General features: G+C 42.5%; 1 protein-coding gene and 1 pseudogene across 3 annotated transcripts; one reads left to right on the top strand and one right to left on the bottom strand.

The window, feature by feature from the left end:
- The first annotated feature begins 34 nt into the window (after positions 1-34).
- Positions 35-769, top strand: LOC138374751 (tropomyosin alpha-3 chain pseudogene; annotated as a pseudogene).
- A 3,609-nt stretch (positions 770-4,378) lies between these two features.
- Positions 4,379-21,172, bottom strand: LOC138374750 (zinc finger protein 224-like). 3 transcript variants are annotated; one of them, XM_069457858.1, is made up of 4 exons: positions 21,017-21,172; positions 16,376-16,457; positions 10,418-10,544; positions 4,379-6,026 (listed from the first exon to the last, which is right to left on the bottom strand). In XM_069457858.1, the coding sequence occupies exons 2-4, from the start codon at positions 16,388-16,390 to the stop codon at positions 4,480-4,482; spliced, it is 1,689 nt and encodes a 562-aa protein (XP_069313959.1). In that variant the 5' UTR covers positions 16,391-16,457; positions 21,017-21,172; the 3' UTR covers positions 4,379-4,479. The 3 variants fall into 3 exon arrangements, with proteins under 3 accessions (XP_069313959.1, XP_069313961.1, XP_069313960.1); XM_069457860.1 differs by lacking the exons at positions 10,418-10,544; positions 16,376-16,457; positions 21,017-21,172 and adding an exon at positions 10,195-10,337; XM_069457859.1 differs by lacking the exons at positions 10,418-10,544; positions 16,376-16,457; positions 21,017-21,172 and adding an exon at positions 7,250-7,301.
- Between the last annotated feature and the right edge of the window lie 246 nt (positions 21,173-21,418).

The raw sequence follows: 21,418 nt of genomic DNA, 5'->3' as shown, positions 1-21,418 counted from the left end.
GAACGGGAGCGCGAGCAGGAGCAGGGTAGGCACCATGGCTGAGATCATCACCATCGAAGCGGTGAAGCGCAAGATCCAGGTTCTGCAACAGCAGGCTGATGATGCAGAGGAGAGAGCCAAGCGCCTCCAGCGGGAAGTGGAGGGAGAAAGGCGGGCCCGGGAACAGGCTGAGGCTGAGGGGGCCTCCTTGAACCGTAGGATCCATCTGGTTGAAGAGAAGGTGGATCATGTTCAGGAGCACCTGGCAACTGTCCTGGAAAAGCTGGAGGAAACGGAAAAAGCTGCTGCTGAGAGTGAGAGAGGTATGTAGGTGATTGAAAATCGGGCCTTAAAAGATGAAGAAAAGATGGAACTCCAGGAAATCCAACTCAAAGGAGCTAAACATATTGCAGAAGAGGCAGATGGGAAGTATGAAGAGGTGGCTCGTTAAGTTGGTGATTATTGAAGGAGACTTGGAACGCACAGAGAAACGAGCTGAGCTGGCAGAGTCCCGTTGCCAAGAGAGATGGATGAGCAGATCAGACGGATGGACCAGAAGTGTCTGAGCGCTGCTGAAGAAAAGTATTCTCAAAAAGACAAACATGAGGAAGAGATAAAGATTCTTACTGATAAACTCAAGGAGGCAGAGACCCTTGCTTAGTTTGCTGAGAGATCGGTACCCAAGCTGGAAAAGACAATTGATGATTTGGAAGAAAAACTGAAATGTACCAAAGAGGAGCACCTCTGCATACAAAGGATGCTGGACCAGACTCTGCTTGACCTGAATTAGACGTAGAGCACCCCAGACTTGCCCTGCCGCAGCTTCTCCCTCTGACCCTGACTCCGCCTGAGGCCAGCCTGCCCAAAGCTGACCTTTAAACTGCGGGCTGATCGTTAACTGGAAGGCTGCTTTCTCCTTTCGCCGTCCCCCTGCATCCTCCACCCCACCCACCACGTCTTTTTCGCCAAACTGTCTCTTCCTCTTCCCAGAGATTCCAGCTGGGCTAGAGGCTGAGCACTTTTGGGAACAACATTTAAGGGAATGTGAGCACAATGCAAAATGTCTTTAAAAGCATGCTGTGATGTACACATTTTGTAATTACCTTTTCTGTCGTTGTGTAGCAACCATTTGTAAAACATTCCAAATACTTCCACAGCTCTGATGCAGCAATCTAATCCCTTTCTCACTTTTGGAAGGTAATTTTGCAGCTTAATGCATACTGCCCTCTCTATAGAGGAGGCAAAAAGGTATGGGCCTGCCTTACTGAGAACCAAACAGAGCCCAGGGAAAGACTCCACTGTAGGAAACCTCACTGCTCTGTACAAAGTACCAGCCAAACCTGAAAGGTGATCCCAGGAGGAGTAAGCCAGGGGGTGGGGGTGGGGGAACCAACAAAAACATGCTGTTCAGATTTTCGGCTTTAAGGTATCTTTGGACAATTTTATTTTTTTCATTAGAAGTGACCAAATTAAGATGGTGAGACCTCTGAGACCAAATTTTTGTCCTATCTCTACCCCCTTCCTAACCACTCACAGAATGGATCATGTGCCCCTTACTTTGAGTTGACCACTTAATTGCTCTCCTGCCTCCTTGAAAGAAAGAAAATTATGTTTTTGCCATATGAAACTCATCTCATTACCCTTTTCTGGGTCTGAAGCTGCTACCTCTAAAAGTGCCATCTCATTGTGCTTTGTATCAGTCAGTGCTGGAGAAATCTTGAATAGCTTATGTACAAAACTTTGAAAATTTTATATTATTTTCAAACTTTGCTTCTTTGGGTTTGGGGCACCCTGGCCACTCCCATCTAGCTGTGAGAGCTCTCTACAGTTTGTGGGCTGCCAGTGTGCTGATCTTTAAAGTTTTTTCCCCTGCCCAATCCCCACTTTTTGATAAGGTTTCTGTGAGGTCTGTTAGGTGTACATCCTGTAACTTATTGGCTTAAAATGTACTCTCCTTTGGTGTGGTCTCTTTGGGGCCAACTGGGAGAAAGAGAAAACCAACAGTGCAACTGTTTTGATACTGAATATTGACAAGTGTCCTTTTGAAATAAAGAACCAGTCCCTCGGAAAAAAAAAAAAAAAAAGAATGTACTTACATGAAGCGATTTTCAGGATATTGTGTTACTGCTTTGGAAAAGTTTATGTTCACTGAGAAAAGAAAATGCATAAAGTTATAAAATGGAAAAATGCCAGCAAATTCTCATTGCCAGAGACAATTAGTAAAAATATTTGTTCACGCATTATGCATGTGCAGTCCAAAGAAAACCCAGAAATACACAAAGATTTTACTTGCTTATATTATGAAGGTTAGAATCTGATTTCACAAAGCCCACATTACGTTCTTTTCCTTTTATTGTATGTCTATCCCAACATTTAATCGGGCTCATGTTATTACAGGAATTAATACAATTCACACAAATTCCTGTTGAACACTTCCCTCCATTTAAAATGGAGTAACATCAATGTGGTCTTCTACTTTTCAGAGTTTTAATTTCATAATCATAATTTCCTATCGTATGATTTCCAGATCAAAGTCACACCATATACATTCTGACACCCACTGCTTTCCAAAAGACCTATTTTTCCTGCCAACAATAAAGAGCGTGTAAATGTTACTCCCACTCCAATAATAAGCACATTTTATAAAATTACTGAACTCCTTAAGTTTCTCTTGGTATTTCATAAGAGAGGGAAAGAATGTTGGATAAGGAGGTTGACAAAAGATGTCCTTCAAATTTGGCATAGGTTCTATTTTACAAGTTTAACGAAAGAAATGCTATAGCAATTAGAAGGCAATCATATCAAAGCCTGCATGGAAATGCACGATCACAAACCACGATCAATTCAGAACCAAGAAAATTTTTGTCAATGTAACTACATCTGACACTTTAAAAGTGTTACTGTAAATCTTGCCTTAACACTGTTGAAATTTTTAAATTGTAAAACATGCAGTGGTCTGTTATTGCAAAGTTAACAATACCTTGTCAGCCTGGACTAAGAGAAACATTAGAAAAGATAGTTGAATTTATACTGCATACAACCAATGGAACAATAGACAGAACCGCAAAAAATAAGAATCTAACTTCAGAACAGATGATGGGGGATTCCTGGAGACAAGTGCAATAATTCAAAATACTGTGGATTTCAATACTGAGTATACTCTGCATTTCAACTCATGTTTCCTTGAATTGTTTTCTGCAGGTTTCCTCTTTTGCACACAATTTTAAAATATTAAGTTTTCTCCTTTTGATTCATTTAACACATACAAAGTGCTAATCAGTGTTAATGTTGTGAAGATGCAGCAGAAAACAAAGATACATGTAGATTACGTTCTAACAGACATCAATTTTGGCATGTCCATCATTAGAGTTTTGTAAATGCCTGAACTAAGGCCTATCTACTGAAATGATAACTATAATTGTCAAACTTTTGAATGAAGCCCTATTGCACCACTTATAAGGCTTCTCTGCTACAGTGGTCCTGGGACCACTGGAATATGCTAAGCTATAGAAGAACTACTGACTTTAACTTAAATAAGTGTTTTTTCCCTCCTACGACACTGGACATATAATGTATAATCTGTGATAAATTATAAGACATGAACTCAAACTGAAGTGTTTACCACATGCTTCATATTTTGACTGTTTCTCTCCTTTTGTGAACTCTCAGATGACTGTACTCGTGAAGACTGAGTAAAGACTTTACAACACATATCACATTACTAAGGTTTCTCTCCAAGTGGACACTCTGATGAAGTTGAAGACTTGAGGCCTGAATAAAACACATACAACCCTTCCCATACCTCCATGGTTTCTCTTCCATGTGGACACTCTGATGCATACCAAGATTCAAGTGATCTAGCAATCCCACTACTTGGTATATATCCAAAGGAAAAGAAATCAGTATGTTGAATAGATACCACAATAGCCAAGACACAAAATCAACCTAAGTGTTGAATGAATAAAGAAAATGTGGCATACACACAAAGTAAAATACTATTTAGCCATAAAAAGGGAAAAAAATTGTCATTTGTGGCAGCACAGATGAGCTTTGGAAGACATTGTGTGAAGTGATTTATAAGCCAAACACAGAAAGATAAATATGGAATGTTCTCACTCATATATGCAAGTTTAAAACGATCTTGTAGAAGTAGAGAGTAGAATAGTGGTTCTAGAGGTGGAAAAAGGTAGGCAGAGGAGAAACAGCCAAAGGTTGGTTAGCCAATACAAAAGCATAGCTACATAGGAGGAATAAGTTTTCTTTCTTTTTCCCTGAAATTCCTGAGCCTCAAAAAAGTATTCTACAGCACTACAGGGTGACTACAGTTAACAATTTAGTGTTTATTTCCAAATAGCTAGAGGAGCAAATTATGAAGTTTCCCAACACACAAAAATAAATATTTGAGGGAATGGATATGCTAATTATACTGATGTGATCATGATACATTATACATTACAGTAATTTGATATTACATGTGTACCCATCAAGTATGTACAATAATTATATATCATTTAAAAATAATGATAAAAGCATATCAAGATTCAAACGCCTCTGGTAACGCTTCCTACAGTCCACACATTTGTACAGTTTTTCTACATTGTGGTCTGTTTCTTGGTCTTTAGGGCAGGAACTGTGTACAAAGCTCTTCCCACAATCCTCACATTTGAATGGTTTTCCTCTACAGTGCAGTCTCTTATGTCTCAAAATACTTGATGCCCAGCAAAAGTTCTCACCACACTGCTTACATTTATAGGGTCTCTCCCGCATGTGGACCCTTTGGTGCATGTCAAGATTAAACTTACTGTTATAGCCCTTCCCACACTCCTCACATTTGTATAGCTTTTCTCCAGTGTGCACTGTCTGATGGGAATGAAGTTGTGAACTCTGAGTAAATTTCTTCCCACACTCTTCACATTTGAATGGTTTTTCCCCACTGTGGAGTCTTTGATGTTTCAAAAGATATGAGGCCCAGCCAAAGCTCTTGCCACATTCCTTACACTTGTAGGGTCTCTCCCCCGTATGGACCCTCTGGTGAAACTGAAGATCCAAGCTCCTGTTGTAGCCATTCCCACACTCCGCACATTTGTACGGCTGTTCTCCAGTGTGGGTTCTCTGATGGGCATACCGATGTGAATTCGTATAAAATCCCTTCCCACACTCTTCACATTTGAATGGTTTTTCTCCACTGTGGACTCGTTGATGGATCAGAAAACATGAGGACCATCTGAAATTCTTCCCACATTCTTTACAACTATATGGTTTCTCTCCTGTGTGGACCATATGATGCTTATAAAAAGCTTGCCTACAAATGAAACCTTTCCCACACTGCTCACATTTATATGGTTTCTCTCCTACGTGGACCATGCAATGGCTAATAAGTGCTGATCTCTCATGAAAGCTCTTACCACATGTATCACATCTGAATGGTTTCTTTGTGTGAACCATGGAATGACTAGTAAGTCTTGACCTAATGCAGAAGTTCTTACCGCATATATCACATTGGAATGGTCTTTCCCCAGCATGGATTCTCTGATGTTCCTGAAGCTGTGAACTGTAAACAAAGGCCCTTTCACATTCCTTACAATTATAAGGTTTCTCTCCAGTGTGTAATTTGCAATGAACATTAAGTGATGATCTACGACTGAAGCCTTTCCCACATTGCTCACATTTGAATGGTTTCTCTTCAGTGTGGACCGTCTGATGAATACGAAGAGCTGAGCTATAACAGAAGCTTTTTCCACACCCATCGCGTGTATGAGACTTCTCTCTTGAGTGTAATTGTTCATGAAGCTCAAAGATGGAGACATCGCTAAAAGACTCTTTACACTCACTACACTGAAAAGGTTTCTGTTTTATGTCAATTATAGACAATTCTGGCTTAACCTCACAAGGGAAATCACCTTGTTTGGAGAACTGAGAGTTGTTTATCATGGAGTCTTGAGATCTGGTTAAGTCACGTGCAATTTGTTCCCATATTTGCTGGCAGGACAACTCTTCATGTAGTCCTGCTTCTAGAATAGTCTCCATCTCAGTTTGGATCTTGCCTCCTATCAGAACACAGAATTAAGCCATGTGAACAAATGACACCTTTGTTCAGTGTTATCAACATTTCACACTTAGAACACAGCATTAAACTTTAATGAATACAGGGAACATTCACTTTGTGTTTTCCAAGTGTTCCATGGTCTCTGGTTTGCATGAGACCAATTTAGAACCACAGCAGGTCTCATGTAAAATCCTTGAGATATAAAAGACTTAATAGAAAAATTAATATGATATATACATTTAACTTATTACTATTTCTAGTGAATTTCCTAGTCAGTCTAAAATCTTACATGAAAAATTACAAAACTAATAAAGTATACATACAAAATATCAAAAGGAACTTTAAGGAAAAGTAATAACATAATCAATACTTTCTATATTTGCATGTATATTGTATATCCATATAAAGAAATTAACTAAGAAAGCAGGGTGACCTTTGTCTTCAACATCTAAGAGATAATCTCCAGGATCTTGAAGTGTCATGCCTGAGAATAGTGTCTGTTTGCTTGGGTACAAACTCTGGACAGTGAAAAAACATGATTTAGGATTATGGCTGGCCACTCCTTGGTTGGAGGAGAGGTATAATCATGTGACCTAAAGGAGCCTGATTTACCACATGGGCCTCAGCTAATAATGGCTATATAATAGAGCCCCAATAATTGCTCTGCATACCAGGGCCCAGGTGAGCTTTCCTGATTGGCAGTATTCTTATGTTTAAGTTAATCTTAACCCTGGGAATGTAACATATCCTAACTCTATGGGAAGAGTAAACTAGAAAAGGTAAAATAGAAAGTCCTCATCTGGTACTTTCCTGGACTCTGTCTTACTTGATTTTTCTCTTGGCTAACTGTAATATGCATCTTTTTCCTGTAAAAATCTGTTACTGGGGGTATAAAAACATTCAGTGAGTTCTGAGAGTCTTTCTAGCAAATTATTGAATGTGAAGGTAGTTTTGAAAAACCCCTGAATTTGCAGATGGTGTAAAGTGCAGGCAATCTTCTGTAAACTGTCCCTGTAAATGTTGTAGTTAGGTAAACTCTTCACAATGCTCAACATCAAACACCTAGGAATGTTTATATCTGCATATTCAAAGTATTCATACATAATAATTTTACATAACATGTACAAAAATACTTATTTTTCTGTGTAGATATGGACAATAACTTGGTGATCTAAAATGGGAAACGGACAATTACAGTTTTGATGGGAATCTGAAAGGCCATACCTCGCACGGTTACACAAAGGGGGATGGTTACACAAGGGGATGAGAATATCAGAGATGTCAAGAATCATCTGGAATGGAAAGAAAGCCTACAGATGTATAGTTCTCTACAACTGCTTTCAAATTGTAGACTATATATCATCAGTGAGCTGTGAAATAAAGTCAAAACCTGTAATAAGCATTTAGAAAAAAGAACTAGAGGCCGGGCACGGTGGCTCACGCCTGTAATCCTAACACTCTGGTAGGCTGAGGCGGGAGGATCACTTGAGGTCAGGAGTTCGAGACCAGCCTGAACAAGAGCGAGACCCCCGTCTCTACTAAAAATAGAAAGAAATGATCTGGACAGCTAAAAATATGGATAGAAAAAAATTAGCCGGGCACAGTGGCACATGCCTGTAGTCCTAGCTACTCAGGAGGCTGAGGCAGGAGGATTGCTTGAGCCCAGGAGTTTGAGATTGCTGTGAGCGAGGCTGACGCCACGGCACTCTAGCCCGGGCAACAGAGTGAGACTGTCTCAAAAAAAAAAAAAAAAAAAGAAAAAAGAACTAGAATAGAAATCATCACAGCATTATGACAAGCAGTAAGGTGCCATTACATGAAATGCTTACTAAAGTCACCCATATACATTTATACACATGAAAAATGTTTGTCTGGATTATAATGAAAGATGTGTTTTTTACCATGGCTCATACTCATAAAACAGTCAAAACTTTGGTCAGGATATCACCAAGTCCTGAATTAAGTAAATTTTTCCAATCGAAAGATACCTTCCAAAGGTTGAATCTCAAAAAAATTAATAGGTAACTGTATACCTGTTGGTACACATCGGTACAAGGATATGTTTAATTTGTATTGTCACTTATAAATAAGAGGTTATTCAGGAGAAGGGGGAGTCTCTTTCAGGATGTGTACATTTTGAGAGGGCAGTTTCCTAATTCCGGTTCGCCAGTTTAAAATATAGCACTAAATCTCCATAAAAATTAATGCAAAATTGTGTTAAATCTATATTCTTTAATATTTTTAACAATTATATTTGTATAACATAAAGATGCAGAAATATGCACATTCCTGAAGAAAGATGACCAGAAATAAAGGCAATGTTCAGCTGTGTGACTTGTGTCACCCTCATCCTCATTCTTCTTCCTCTAGGAAAAGGTGAAAGAAACCTGGGGGCAGTGATATGCGTGTATTAATAGCTTTTGAAACAGGCAGATGAGCTGCAGATGGGTAAATGTTTCAAAAGAAATGTAGCTGGGAACCTGGCTATTGCCTAAAACCTCAGGAAATTGAGATTTTTCTCCCCCATGTGTAGGGGGTAGCTGTCTGAGAAGTAGACATCAGAATCTTACTCAACAAGGATTTCTTCCCAGAAATGAATATGCTCCCTACGGAAAGAAAGCTCCAGGGTTAGGCACAGGGAAAACATGTTACTCAGTGTGGTCATCAAAAGAATGCTTAGAAGTTTCCATGGGGATGTGGGTCAACTACACACACATAAAACACACAATCATGCTAAAGGAACCTAAGAAAGTTGAAATTGGACAGGCAGCCATCTAAAGACAAAAAAAAAAAAAATATTCTGCAACATACATTGGCCCTCTGTATCTATGGGTTCGGCATCTGTGGTTTTGACCAACAACGGGTCAAATATACTCAGGGGAAAAATATTCCGAAAAGTTCCAAAAAGCAAAAACTTGAATTAGCTGCACTAGGAGTACTAAATTACATCCATGTCAATGAACAACATGGAGGTATTACATTTGGTGTCACGAATAATCTAGAAATGATCTGAAGTACATAGGAGGATGTGTGTAGCGTATGTGCTAATACTTCCCATAAATGTAACGGACTTGAGCATCCTTGCATTTTGGCATCTGTGGGGCATCCTGGAACCAAATCCCCATGGTTATCAAGGGACGCCGATTTCATTCCCTCTGGTTTGTGTATCATTTACTAATCATCTCCATGACTCCTGTAGACAGTGAAGTCCCACGATCAATTAACTCATTCGTCAGGTTAACAAATATTTACAGATACCTGCCATGTGCCAGGTCTATTTTTGGCATTAAAGATATATATATATATATATATAGCCATAAACAAATAGATAAACTGTCCTTCCTGGAGATGACAAGACAATGAAGGAGGTGATCGGTAAACAAAAACACATGAGAAACAAAACATGCAGGCCACGAAGAGTAAAGATAGGATGGTATTTTAAACGGGTGGTAGGAGACAGCCTCTTTCATGATACTAAAACTGAGCAGAGACCTGAATAAACAAAGAGGGGGACTAGAAGGTTTTGAGGAGAGAGATTATTCCAATCAGAAAGGAGAGCAAGTAAGGGCTCTGAGGCAGAAGCTTCTGGGGTAGACAGAACGATGGCTTCTGAAAGACATCCACACCCAATCCCCAGGACACACAGGAAGGGGATTTCAGGTTGCAGATGCAATTGAGGTCACTTGTCAGCTACCCAGAAAATAGAAAGCTCATCCTGGGTTAACCAGGAGTGACCAATACGATCACAAGGGACCTGAAAGGTGGAAGATGGAAACATAAGAAGGGTAGCAGAGGGAGCGTGATGATGGGAGAATGGTCAGAGATGCAAAGTTGCTGCCTTTGAAGATGCAGGAAGGGAAACGAGAGCCAAAGAAGTGCATAATCCCTAGATAATGGTAAACCAAAGTGAAGGTTTCTCCCCAAGAGCATCTAGAAAAAAATGAAGTCCTACAGACATATTGACTTTTGCCGAGTGAGCTATGTCAAATTTCAGGCCCAATGAACAGAAAGATAATAAATGTTTATTGTTTAATAGGCTAAGTTTGTGGTTACTGGTTACCAGCGACAGGAAATACAGTGCTTTTGGCAAGAATGAGAAACAGCAGGGAGGACAATGTGGCTGGAAATGACAAGAGGGAGAGGACAGGAGGTGTTGCTGTCTTCATTACCCAAAACTTTTCCTCCCTTAGGAAGTAGAATGCATCTCGGTGAAATGGCTGATGCCCTGTGAACATGCAAAGTCACATCCTTAACCCCAACACATTCTAGGTAAAATCTAGGCAAAATTGACTGGAAATTTAGGTTCCCACTGCATACTCAACCTTAAACACCTTTGGATACACAGTCACTGCTGGGACCTGATATTCTATTACGAAGGATGGGTGTCCTCACCCACTGACAGCAGGTTCCTAAAGTTCTCCACCATCACATCTCGGTGCAGCTCCCTCTGGGCGGAGTCCAGCAGTCCCAGCTCCTCCTCTGTGAAGACCACAGCCACGTCCTTGAATGTCACTGCCTCCTACAACATCCAACATACGCAACCTCAATCTCGTGACCAGTCATTACTGACAAAGGGGTGGCACTGACCAGGCAGACAGGATAGGTGGGAAGCTGTTCTGGATGTTGAGAGATGTAGGTCAATTTACAGATTTCCCGCTCATTCTGTCTCTATCCTGAGAACAACACGCACTGATTTTCCTGAGCTCCCCCAGAAGTTCAACAACGAAAGAGAAGTCTTGGACTTTTACTTTGAGCAATCATTGAATCTACTTGTAAGCAACCCTATCGGACTCTAAAATGCTGTATCCTAGGCTACATATAATCAGATCTCAGTGAATCTTGCCAAATACCCCAGCAACGGTTAGCAATTCAGTCCCAACCTTGTTTGATGACACCCAATGTCCCCCTCATATCTGAACCCTGGATGTTACCACTTTTCTTTAGTATTTGCCACATTAACGAGCTTACGGTAACTAGGGGGTAATTTTCAGGATGGCCTTGGACAAATTCTCCTCTCTCTTGCTTATGGTCGTTAAGAATAACCATAGAATGTTCTAGGAATTCAGTATCTGAGATAGAGAGGGACTGTCTGAAGCAGAATGAGCCTTGTTCCTGTCCCTCCTAGGGAACATAATATCTTTTTTTTTTTTTTTTTTTGTTGAGACAGAGTCTCACTTTGTTGCCCAGGCTAGAGTGAGTGCCGTGGCGTCAGCTTAGCTCACAGCAACCTCAAACTCCTGGGCTCAAGCGATCCTACTGCCTCAGCCTCCCGAGTAGCTGGGACTACAGGCATGCGCCACTATGCCCGGCTAATTTTTTCTATATAGATTTTTTTAGGTGTCCATATAATGTCTTTCTATTTTTAGTAGAGACGGGGTCTCGCTCAGGCTGGTCTCGAACTCCTGACCTTGAGCAATCCACCCGCCTCGGCCTCCCAGAGTGCTAGGATTACAGGCGTGAGCCACCGCGCCCGGCCTGAACATAATATCTTGAGTTAGGGAGAGACTGCCCAGCAAGTCATGTAGCCCCTGAGGTATATAACCAAGGGCAGGCTGCCCTGTGGGTGCCACAGCTGCGGTGCAAGGAGGACACGCACAGTCTAGACTCCATCTGCCCTACGTAGCCTTCCTGAGCCTTGAGGGCCTGGCCCACAGTGGATCCTGGATTCTTTTCTCCCTTGCTGCCTATCTGTAAGTAACAAACCTGCTTCCTGTAATCTGTCGTGTGAGTGTGCTCTGTCCTGCCAGACTCGCACAAACTGGTAACCAGTGAACCTGCTCCACGGAACGAGTGCGGCAATGATATCCCCCAGTTCTAGGCCCAGGGTGGAGATGGCAGCCGGGGGGCGCAGGGTATGGACATGCCGCTGGATGATTTATGGGGGGGAAAGGGTGATAAGTGGGACATAGGTCACCCCTCTGCAGACGTGAGCGAGCTGGCTGCATGGACTGAGAGAGAAGAGAGTAAGGAAACAGGGGAGCACGGCACGTGATCTCTGACGGCTGGGCACTTAAGTAATCACTCATTCCTGGGGCCGGAGAGCTCAGGAAGCGGGTGAAGTGCATAGTCAGAGGGTCCCTGAGGCATCTGAGAGGGAGGGAGCCAACCCAGGTGATGTGGGCCTCTGGAGAAAGGGAGACTCACTATGTAAAGGACAGACAAGAGCAAAAAACAGAAAAGGACATGTTATAGCGGCTATCCCAGATAGCTGATAAGGGAAGACATAAGGCTTTCCTGTCTCAAATGGAGCAGCACAATTAGGTATGGAGCCAAGGTCGCCTGGTCCTTACCATTCCGCCAAGATAAGAGGGCAGCCCGGGCGCGGTGGCTCACGCCTGTAATCCTAGCACTCTGGGAGGCCGAGGCGGGCGGATTGTTTGAGCTCAGGAGTTCCAGACCTGCCTGAGCAAGAGCGAGACCCCATCTCTACTAAAAATACAAAGAAATTATATGGACAGCTAAAAATATATATACAAAAATTAGCCAGGCATGGTGGCACATGCCTTTGGTCCCAGCTACTTGGGAGGCTGAGGCACAAGGATCACTTAAGCCCAGGAGTTTGAGGTTGCTGTGAGCTAAGCTGATGCCACGGCACTCTAGCTTGGGCAACAGAAGGAGACTCTGTCTCAAAAAAAAAAAAAAAAGATAAGAGGGCAAAGAGGCAGGGGAATTCAGACTTTTCCTGGGTTCGTAAAAATGCTTCCAGGCCCCGGTAGGGGAAAAACTAAACTGATAACATCAAAGTTTGGGGTCAGACACGGCGATCCTTGCTGCTTATCTGCTTGGGAGTGGGATCCTTCGGCTATTTTGGGTGCTGGCGACCACGGTTCCCACTGCTGAGTGTGGCACTAATATCTTGGCTGCTTGTGGCACAGAACATCACCACCACCTCTGGGGGTGTGCCCCCCTCACGTGTAAGAACTGAGCTATAACAGCGGGGTATATCCACTCCTGTCTACCACCCAACCTCCCCAAGCCCTGGTGGGGTCTTCAACAAAAGTACTAGTGCCTACTCAGTGGAGAACAGGACATTATTTTGTTAACTCAAGACTTACTTGATACAGATAAAAATGTTACACCAATCAGGTCAAAACGTAACAGCCCAGTTGAGCTGGTCAGAAAGACCTTCAGGGCACAGGGACCAGCCACGCACCATGAAGGCTGAATGCTTCTACCGTATCTTACCACATTTTCATCGACCACGGGCTGTTGCCAACAGCCTAGTCTCTGGTCAGGAGAATGGCAACTGAGCGACTGGACTATTAAGAAATCCCCTGTGTGGGGACAAAGGCTATGGCAACAGTCTGCTGCCTGGAAGAGACAAATATGGGTCACTCACATGGAAGCTAGAACTACCATAGCCATCCTTGAAAAGAACTTATGTCATGTTTTTGAAGACTCCATGGGACTTCACTCTGACCAAGGAACATCCTTCACTGCCCAAGTCACATGACAATGGGCACACTCTCAAGGCATGTGATGGAGTTGCCATGCACCCTGTCACCTGCAGGCCAACAGAACAGTGACTCACAAGACCACTGAAGAAAGGACATCGCCCAGTCCCCTGGGGGGTGGTGCCCCTGCCTGACTAGGGTAACGTGGACGCTACACCCTGCACTCCGGTACAAGGGGAATGGGTCAGTGCAGCATGCGTTGAGAACTACTGCGCTTAGCTGGGGTGGAGGCAGACCTGGCAGCCGCCTGATTACACTGGGCCTGTGAAATCCCAACCTCAGTGTTCCCGAACATTCTTTTTGCTTTTTCCCTTTAAAGTGCACATCCTGGTGACGGTTTGTGGTTCAGGCTGCCAAAGTACCCCAGACAGGTTCCCCTGACTCTAATCTGGAGGTGACGATTCCCCTCGGCAGCCCTCCCAACTTCCATGGGCTCCCGTGGGATGAAGGATGGGACCACGGAACACCAGGGTGCTAGGGGCCTTCTAATGGTGCTAGGGACACCTGGCCCTCCCATTCAAGTGACGACATCAGATATGTCTTTTTATATAGGACATGTCCTTTCCTTACTGGACAACTGAGGCAGAAAGGTCTGGGCCAAGTAACCAGGTGAATAGATGCTGGCAGCGGTAGTAGCCTCAGGATGGGGACAGAGAGACTGCGTCACTACACCACCGTAGCCCAACTTCTACCCAACAGCTGTCAATCTGCCGTTCCCACAAGGATGAGGCAGCAGAGGCCAAGAAGCATAACACCTTTGTTAGGTTCTCCCAAGCTATGGCCACCTCAAGTAACCTGACAGAGTGCTTGATCTGCTATCCAGAACCTTGTTCTGTCACAGGCCACAGTGACCCACTCATCCTGACAAGTGGTAAACCATACCAGCATCCCCAACACCACAGTGTACGCCAACAGAACCCAAGCCCTGGTTTACCGAGCGAGGATCTGACACGGGCCACACGGGAGAGAGCTGGAGGTGCCCTGTGCTAACTGGTTTAAGGTGACACAATTTCACAACCTCAACTAAGAAAGCCACAGTGGGCTGGTATTTTGGTAAATCACACTCCTTTGACTGGACTAGTGACAGTCCCCTGTGTAAGGGCTTCATGAACCACATGTGGGGGGAACTGAGCGTGCACAACTGTACCATGAATGAGATGTGGCTGGTAAAATCCAATGTCCCCATGTCCACAAATGGGTCACTGAATGGTAAATAAGTGAATGGCGGACATATCACCAAGTTATATCTTTCCCCGTGGGTGGCCTACGGGTGACCGAAATACAGGATGGACAATGTCATGCTTGGAAAGCTGGAAGACTGTGAGATCTTGAACATTATGTGTGCTGGGAGTGGCCTTAGATATCATCCTGGGAACGGAATGTCCCACTGAGCCAGCAGCATACGAGGTACCCCAGAACCACTAGGAACCTACCAGGAGATGTAACTGGCTTTGGGTTTATGTCCCCTATGAGATACTAGTACCACACAGAGGAGTAAATTTTCATGAAAAAACGGTAAGAAACCTGTTCCTGATCATGGCAGACTTTGCTTCTTCCATACTTAAGAAGAAGAAGAGACAAAGAATCTCCTCATGATGCTGCTCTGTAAACGCAGGAACAGAACACGGTGACTGGCAAATCTTCTAGTACCACTGGACATTTTAAAAGAAGGCTCCCTAGTACTTTGGTCAAACTGCTCACTACGTAAAGGAATGAGAAGAGACCAGTGAATAGAATACATACGAGGTAGGACTGAGGCAGGGAGAACACAGAATCTAGCTGTGCCTATAGGAAAACTTCAACAATATTTGCAAGAAGTAGCAGTTGTGCTGTGCCTGTTGCAATATTCTATCTACAAAACGGCCAGTGTGGTACGTGACAAAAGTACCTCATCCTGTTTTCAGAATTAATTTCAGGGGAAAAGGTTATATAACTGTCACTGCGGTGTTTCTTAAAATAGCAAGACTCCTAAACCACCTAAATGTGTATAATTGTGAGGTCGTTATAAGCGTATATTCATTCAATAGGAATATGATGCAGTCATAAAAATGGAACATTATATAATAATATATAAAAACACAATTTAAGATTAGACATATATCGTCAATACAAATATAGAAACAAGGCTGGGCAAGGTGGCTCACGCCTGTAATCCTAGCACTCTGGGAGGCCAAGGTGGGAGGATCACTCGAGGTCAGCAGTTTGAGACCAGCTCTGAGCAAGAGTGAGACCCCATCTCTACTAAAAATAGAAAGACATGATCTGGAAAGCTAAAATTTTATATATAGAGAAAAAAATTAGCCGGGCATGGTGGCGCATGTCTGTAGTCCCAGCTACTCGGGAGGCTGAGGCAGGAGGATTGCTTGAGCCCAGGAGTTTGAGGTTGCTGGGAGCTAGGCTGATGCCACAGCACTCTAGCCCAGGCAACAGAGTGAGACTCTGTATCAAAAAAAATAAAAAATAAAAAAAAAATACATATATATATATATAGAGAGAGAGAGAGAGAGAGCAACGAATGTACATGAGGAAGAGCGCGAGAAGATAAAAATGGCTAATTTGTGAGCAGGGAGCTAAGGAAGTGGGAGAATTGTTCATTTCTAGTAATTTTTTTACTACATAAAATAAACATTTAAAAAAATGCGAAATCAACACAAAGGGACAAAGGAGGACAGTGGCCATGAAAGTTGGAATCCACTAAGAAGTATGTAATATCTCATCTGCCAGATCAGCTGGCAAGCAATAAATGAATGAATGAATGACAAAGAAAGCACCTGGCACACAACAGGTCCTCAAATGCCTGTTGTTCTCCTCAAGTCTTCCCCAAACACGGGAAAACACATGACAATCTGAGTAGTGACACTGAATTTTAACAGAAAGAGAGGCAAGGCATACTCACCTTGAATGTGGCCATTTTTCTCCTACTTCCAGGTATTTGAAGAGCCCTGAGTTACGGAGTTAACAGGAAGGCAGAATCATGCCTGCAGAGTGCCACAGAAGGTAGAAAAAGAGACATGAAAAGGTGGCCAGGGATATTGTGAATTAGCACATGAATGTTCACAGCAGCATTATTTATAACAACACAAAACTGCAAACAACCAAAATGTCCACCTGTGGGTAAAGGCACAGACAAATTGTGGCATATCCATGCAATGGAATGTTTTTGGAAATTAAATGAAGTACTGACTCCTGCTACAACATGCATGAACCATGAAAACATTATGCTAAGTGAAAGAAGCCACTCACAGAAAACCATCGATTCTGTGATTCCACTTACATGAAATGTCCAGTGTATATAGAAAGACAGTAGGTTAGTGGTTGCTCCAAATTTGCAGTGAGAGTAAGGTCTGACCGTAAGGTAAGTGGGCACAAGGAGTCCAACTCCTTGTGGGAGGATAAAAATGGTCTAAACTAAATTATGGAGGTGATTACCCCACTCTGCAAGTTCCTAAAGATCACTAAATTGCACCCCTCAAATGGGTGAATGCTATTCACAGACCTCACTAAAGTTGGAAAAATAATTGTTAATCTACATTTCATTTCACTTAATAATACTCAATTCTGAGTCCATAATGACAGAATATTTACAGCTGAACAAGTGAATGAATAAATCAGGGTGAAGTGGATGCTTGTCTTTACAGCAGAATATTAATAAAGTATCTCCCCATAAGAAACTTTATTTAAAGAAAAAAAAAGTAACTTTATAGTGGACAAATCTGAAAGACATCATCGTGAACAAAGTTGAGATCATCAATGAAGGGACACATCAACGTCATTTGTCCTGTTATGCTGTAATGCAAAGAACACCTCACCACTTCTGTAGTATCCCCACCAAAAATATACAATCTGAACCTAAATGTGAAATATATCAGACAAACCCCAAATGACTGTGTTTCTTCAAGAAAAATTTGCCCATACTTTTCAAAAGTATTGTATCAAGCACAAAAATGCAAAGGCTGTGGATCATTCCAAATTAAAGAGGACTATGGAAATATGACACCTAAAGGCAATTCATAAAATTGGACTTTGAATGCGCCTGGGGGTTGGGGGCAGTTACAAGGACATTAAATGCAAAACAGAACAAATTTAAACGTGTAACTGCATATTAGACACCATGATGTTATTAATGTTATCTAGTACTATGTAATAAATAACACTGTTAGTAGTCTCTTAACAGATATCTAATATTTGGCTGGGCACAGTGGCTCACGCCTGTAATCCTAGCATTCTGGGAGGCCAAGGCGGGAGGATCGCTTGAGGTCAGGAGTTCGACACCAGCCTGAGCAAGAACAAGACCCTGTCTCTACTAAAAATAGAAAGAAATTAGCCAGACAACTAAAAATCTATATCGAAAAAATTAGCCAGGCATGGTGGCCCATGCCTGTAATCCCAGCTCCTCGGGAGGCTGAGGCAGAAGGATCCCTTAAGCCCAGGAGTTTGAGGTTGCTGTGAGCTAGGCTGACGCCATGGCACTCTAGCCCGGGCAACAGAGCAAGACTCTGTCTCAAAAAAAAAAAAGTAATAAATATTTTTTAGGGGCCGGGCGCGGTGGCTCACGCCTGTAATCCTAGCACTCTGGGAGGCCGAGGCGGGTGGATCGCTCGAGGTCAGGAGTTCGAGACCAGCCTGAGCAAGAGCGAGACCCCGTCTCTACTAAAAATAGAAAGAAATTATATGGACAACTAAAATATATATATACAAAAAAAATTAGCCGGGCATGGTGGCGCATGCCTGTAGTCCCAGCTACTCGGGAGGCTGAGGCAGTAGGATCGCTTAAGCCCAGGAGTTTGAGGTTGCTGTGAGCTAGGCTGACGCCACGGCACTCACTCTAGCCCGGGCAACAGAGTGAGACTCTGTCTCAAAAAAAAAAAAAATAAAAAAAAAAATAAAATAAAATAAATATTTTTTAGTATATTACCTAGCATGTTATGTGAAACCCTCTGGCCAGCCCTTCCTAAATGTCTCTTACCAAGATACTCCGTGATTACCCTGGGATGTGGGCTTCCATGCTGCAGAAAGCTACAATAAGCTGTGTCCCATTAGAGGTATGTTCCTGATGCTATTTGGCGATAGCCATCAACAAAGCAAACAAGCAAAATGTAAAAAACTGGCAAAGTTCCGTAAAGAGTATGTGAGAATTCCTGATACTGTTTTTGCAACTTTTCTATAGGTTTCAAATTATATAAAAATTAGATGTTTTAAAATATCAGGAAACAGAGGAATAATAAATAACAGTGAGAATAATAAGAATGAACATCATATAACATGGCAATTCACTAGTTTGTTCTTTCTTGGCAGTGTTTGAAAATTTCCATAGTTAAACAGTTGAGGGGGAACACATTTGAAAAAATGATAAAAATTTTGATAAAATGTTCATAAATAAATATATAAATATGCACAAAGAAACACTAAAAAGAAATGCATTTAAAGCTTAACAGTTACTATCTTTACATCCTGAAGTCATGGGCAGTTAAAAAACTTTTTCTAGTCATATTTCTCTAATTTGAGAAGGCTCCACAATGACATGGTTTTATAACGATGTGAAATACTTGTAATAAGTGAAACATAATAGTTGACAAAATTTTTTACAACTCCTAGAGAAGTTGTCCCAAGCCCATTAGCCTGTTGTCAAGGTCCTTTCAATCAAGTCCTATCTTACTTTGCCCACCTCATTCCAGCTACTTGCTATGCCTCAGTAAGAATATATCCAAGAGATTATCAGTTCAGGCTCAGGATCATACAGCCCAGGTTCCAACCTCAGTTCCACCTCTTACTAGTTGGTTGACTATGGGCCAATAACTTGTGCATCCCGAGTCTCACTCTCAGCTTTAAAATGTCAGAAAGCAGTACAGAGCCACAGCATGGCATAAATGTACTTATTTGTATAAAGTCCTTGGAATGAAGTTAGCAATTAAGGCTTTATATTATCAATACCCATGTCCCAGGACACATCCTACACATTCTCGGTTGAGGTGAACATCTCTGTAAAAGAAAAAACCAAGTACCACTCACATAGAGCTTCGCTTTCAGTAGCTAAGAAGTTTCTCAGTGAAGCCAGCCATGAGAAGGGAAGTCAGACATGCCTCATCGTAACCCCCTCCTTTCTTGGAGATATCCTTTTAACTCATTAACAGGCCTAAGGGTATACAAGATAAACCTGCAGGTCCCAATTTACACAACAAATACTAATATATGGCCAGTAGATTGTCCCAGATTAACAGACTTCCTTATCTTAACTTAAAACATTCCAAGTATTTTAGATAAAGCTTCATTTCTTTAATCGATTACAAGTCAAAGAGTCTTTAAACCCATCTGCAACCTGTAAGCTCCTGCTTTGAGATGTCCCACCTTGTTGGGCCAAACCAATGTATACCTTCCATGTACTGATTTATTGCTTTACCTGTAATTCCTGTCTCCCTGAAAGGTATAAAACCAAACTGTAACCCAACCACAGCGAGTCCACTTGCTCAAGGCTTCTTGGGCGTGGCCCTGGGCCATGGTCCTCAAATCTGGCTCAGAATAAACCTCTTTAAATTATTTTACAGAGTTTGGTTTCTTTTCCATCGACAGAATCAACAAATGACCAGCATTAACGTTAAAACAGAGATCATAAGACTGACAAAACACACTCTTTGTGACAATAAGATACTAAATTATTAACTATTAACAGAACAAAGGTTAAATTACACATGCATGTCACCAATTTGCTTAACAGATCACTTAAGTCTGTACATTGCAGCTTGCTTATGATAAACAGACTTCCTCATCTTAACTTGAAACATTCCAAGCCTTTAAATAAAGCTTTATTTCTTCAACCAATTATAAATCAAAGAATTCTCTCAATCCACCCGTAAAACCCTCCTTCCAGATGTCCGGCTCAGCCTTTTTGGGACAAACCAATGTATACCTTCCACGTACTGATTTATGATTTTACTTGCTATTCCTGTCTCCTAAAATGTATAAAACCAAAATCTAATTCGACCGCCTTGGGATCCCTTACTCAAGGCTTCTTGGACGTGCCCCCCAGGATGTGGTCACACGCATTAGCTCAGAACAAACTTCTTTAAATTATTTTACAAAGTTTGGATATTTTTTTTTTCCTGTTAGCACTACCAAGCGAATGGATAGTACTAAGAATTTCCTCCTTAGGAACTACATATAGCTTGTGGCTTTTATGATTAAACAAGCATCAATGAAAGTCTGATCTTGTGGAACTACACAAACGTGTGTGGACCTTGTTATGTGTCACCTTGCGCTTCTAAGGACAAATTCTATTAGCATGGTCCTAAAAAATGCCCATTAAAAAAACCAGCAACGGGAGGTACGGGGAGATTCCAACGTTATAAAGCGAGAAAATGGCCGCACACGTTGGGGTGGTGGGAGGCGGATTAAGGAAACTCAGAGTCCTGGAAAGCCTCACACCAAGAAAGACGACCTGACTAAGTCCTAAACCCCCTGCGACGCGGGGCGCGAGGACAATTCCAAACGCCAGAAGGCTCCGCCAACGGGAATGAAAACCGCCGCCCTCTCCCCTCCAAACCTATGCTCTCCGACGAGACTTCTTTTCCGCTTAGCCGATAGTCAGGTTGTTGCGAGCTCCCAACGTAAGCACACACGTTGGAAACGACCTTCAAGACCCATAAATGCCTCGAATTACCACTAAAAAGCGTAACACGCGTGTGCTGCGGTAGTCTAAGTGCCGCCGACACCATGGGACTGCTGGACTACACTTCCCAGAATTCCCTGGATCAACCTTCCAAAGCCAGAGAGCCGGGGGCTCCACCGGGTTACCGGACTACACTTCCCAGAATTCCTCGGGTCCACCGGCCAAAGCCAGAGTGCCCGCTACTCCACGGGGTAACTGGACTACACGTCCCAGAAGACCGCGAAGGGCGCCTGAGCCAGAGTGCTCGCAACCCCACGGAGCGTTTGGATTACACTT

Source organism: Eulemur rufifrons, chromosome 24, assembly GCF_041146395.1.
Source record: "Eulemur rufifrons isolate Redbay chromosome 24, OSU_ERuf_1, whole genome shotgun sequence".
Lineage (NCBI taxonomy): Eukaryota > Metazoa > Chordata > Mammalia > Primates > Lemuridae > Eulemur > Eulemur rufifrons.
Note: the sequence above shows the minus strand (reverse complement) of the source record. Positions and strands in the feature narration are given on the sequence as shown.

Bases quoted from the DNA above. Each gene is read 5' to 3' on its own strand.
- LOC138374750 (XM_069457858.1), bottom strand. The intron at 6,027-10,417 runs GTGAGGACACCC...GTGTTCTGATAG, and splicing joins TAGGAACCTGCTGTCAGTGG to GAGGCAAGATCCAAACTGAG.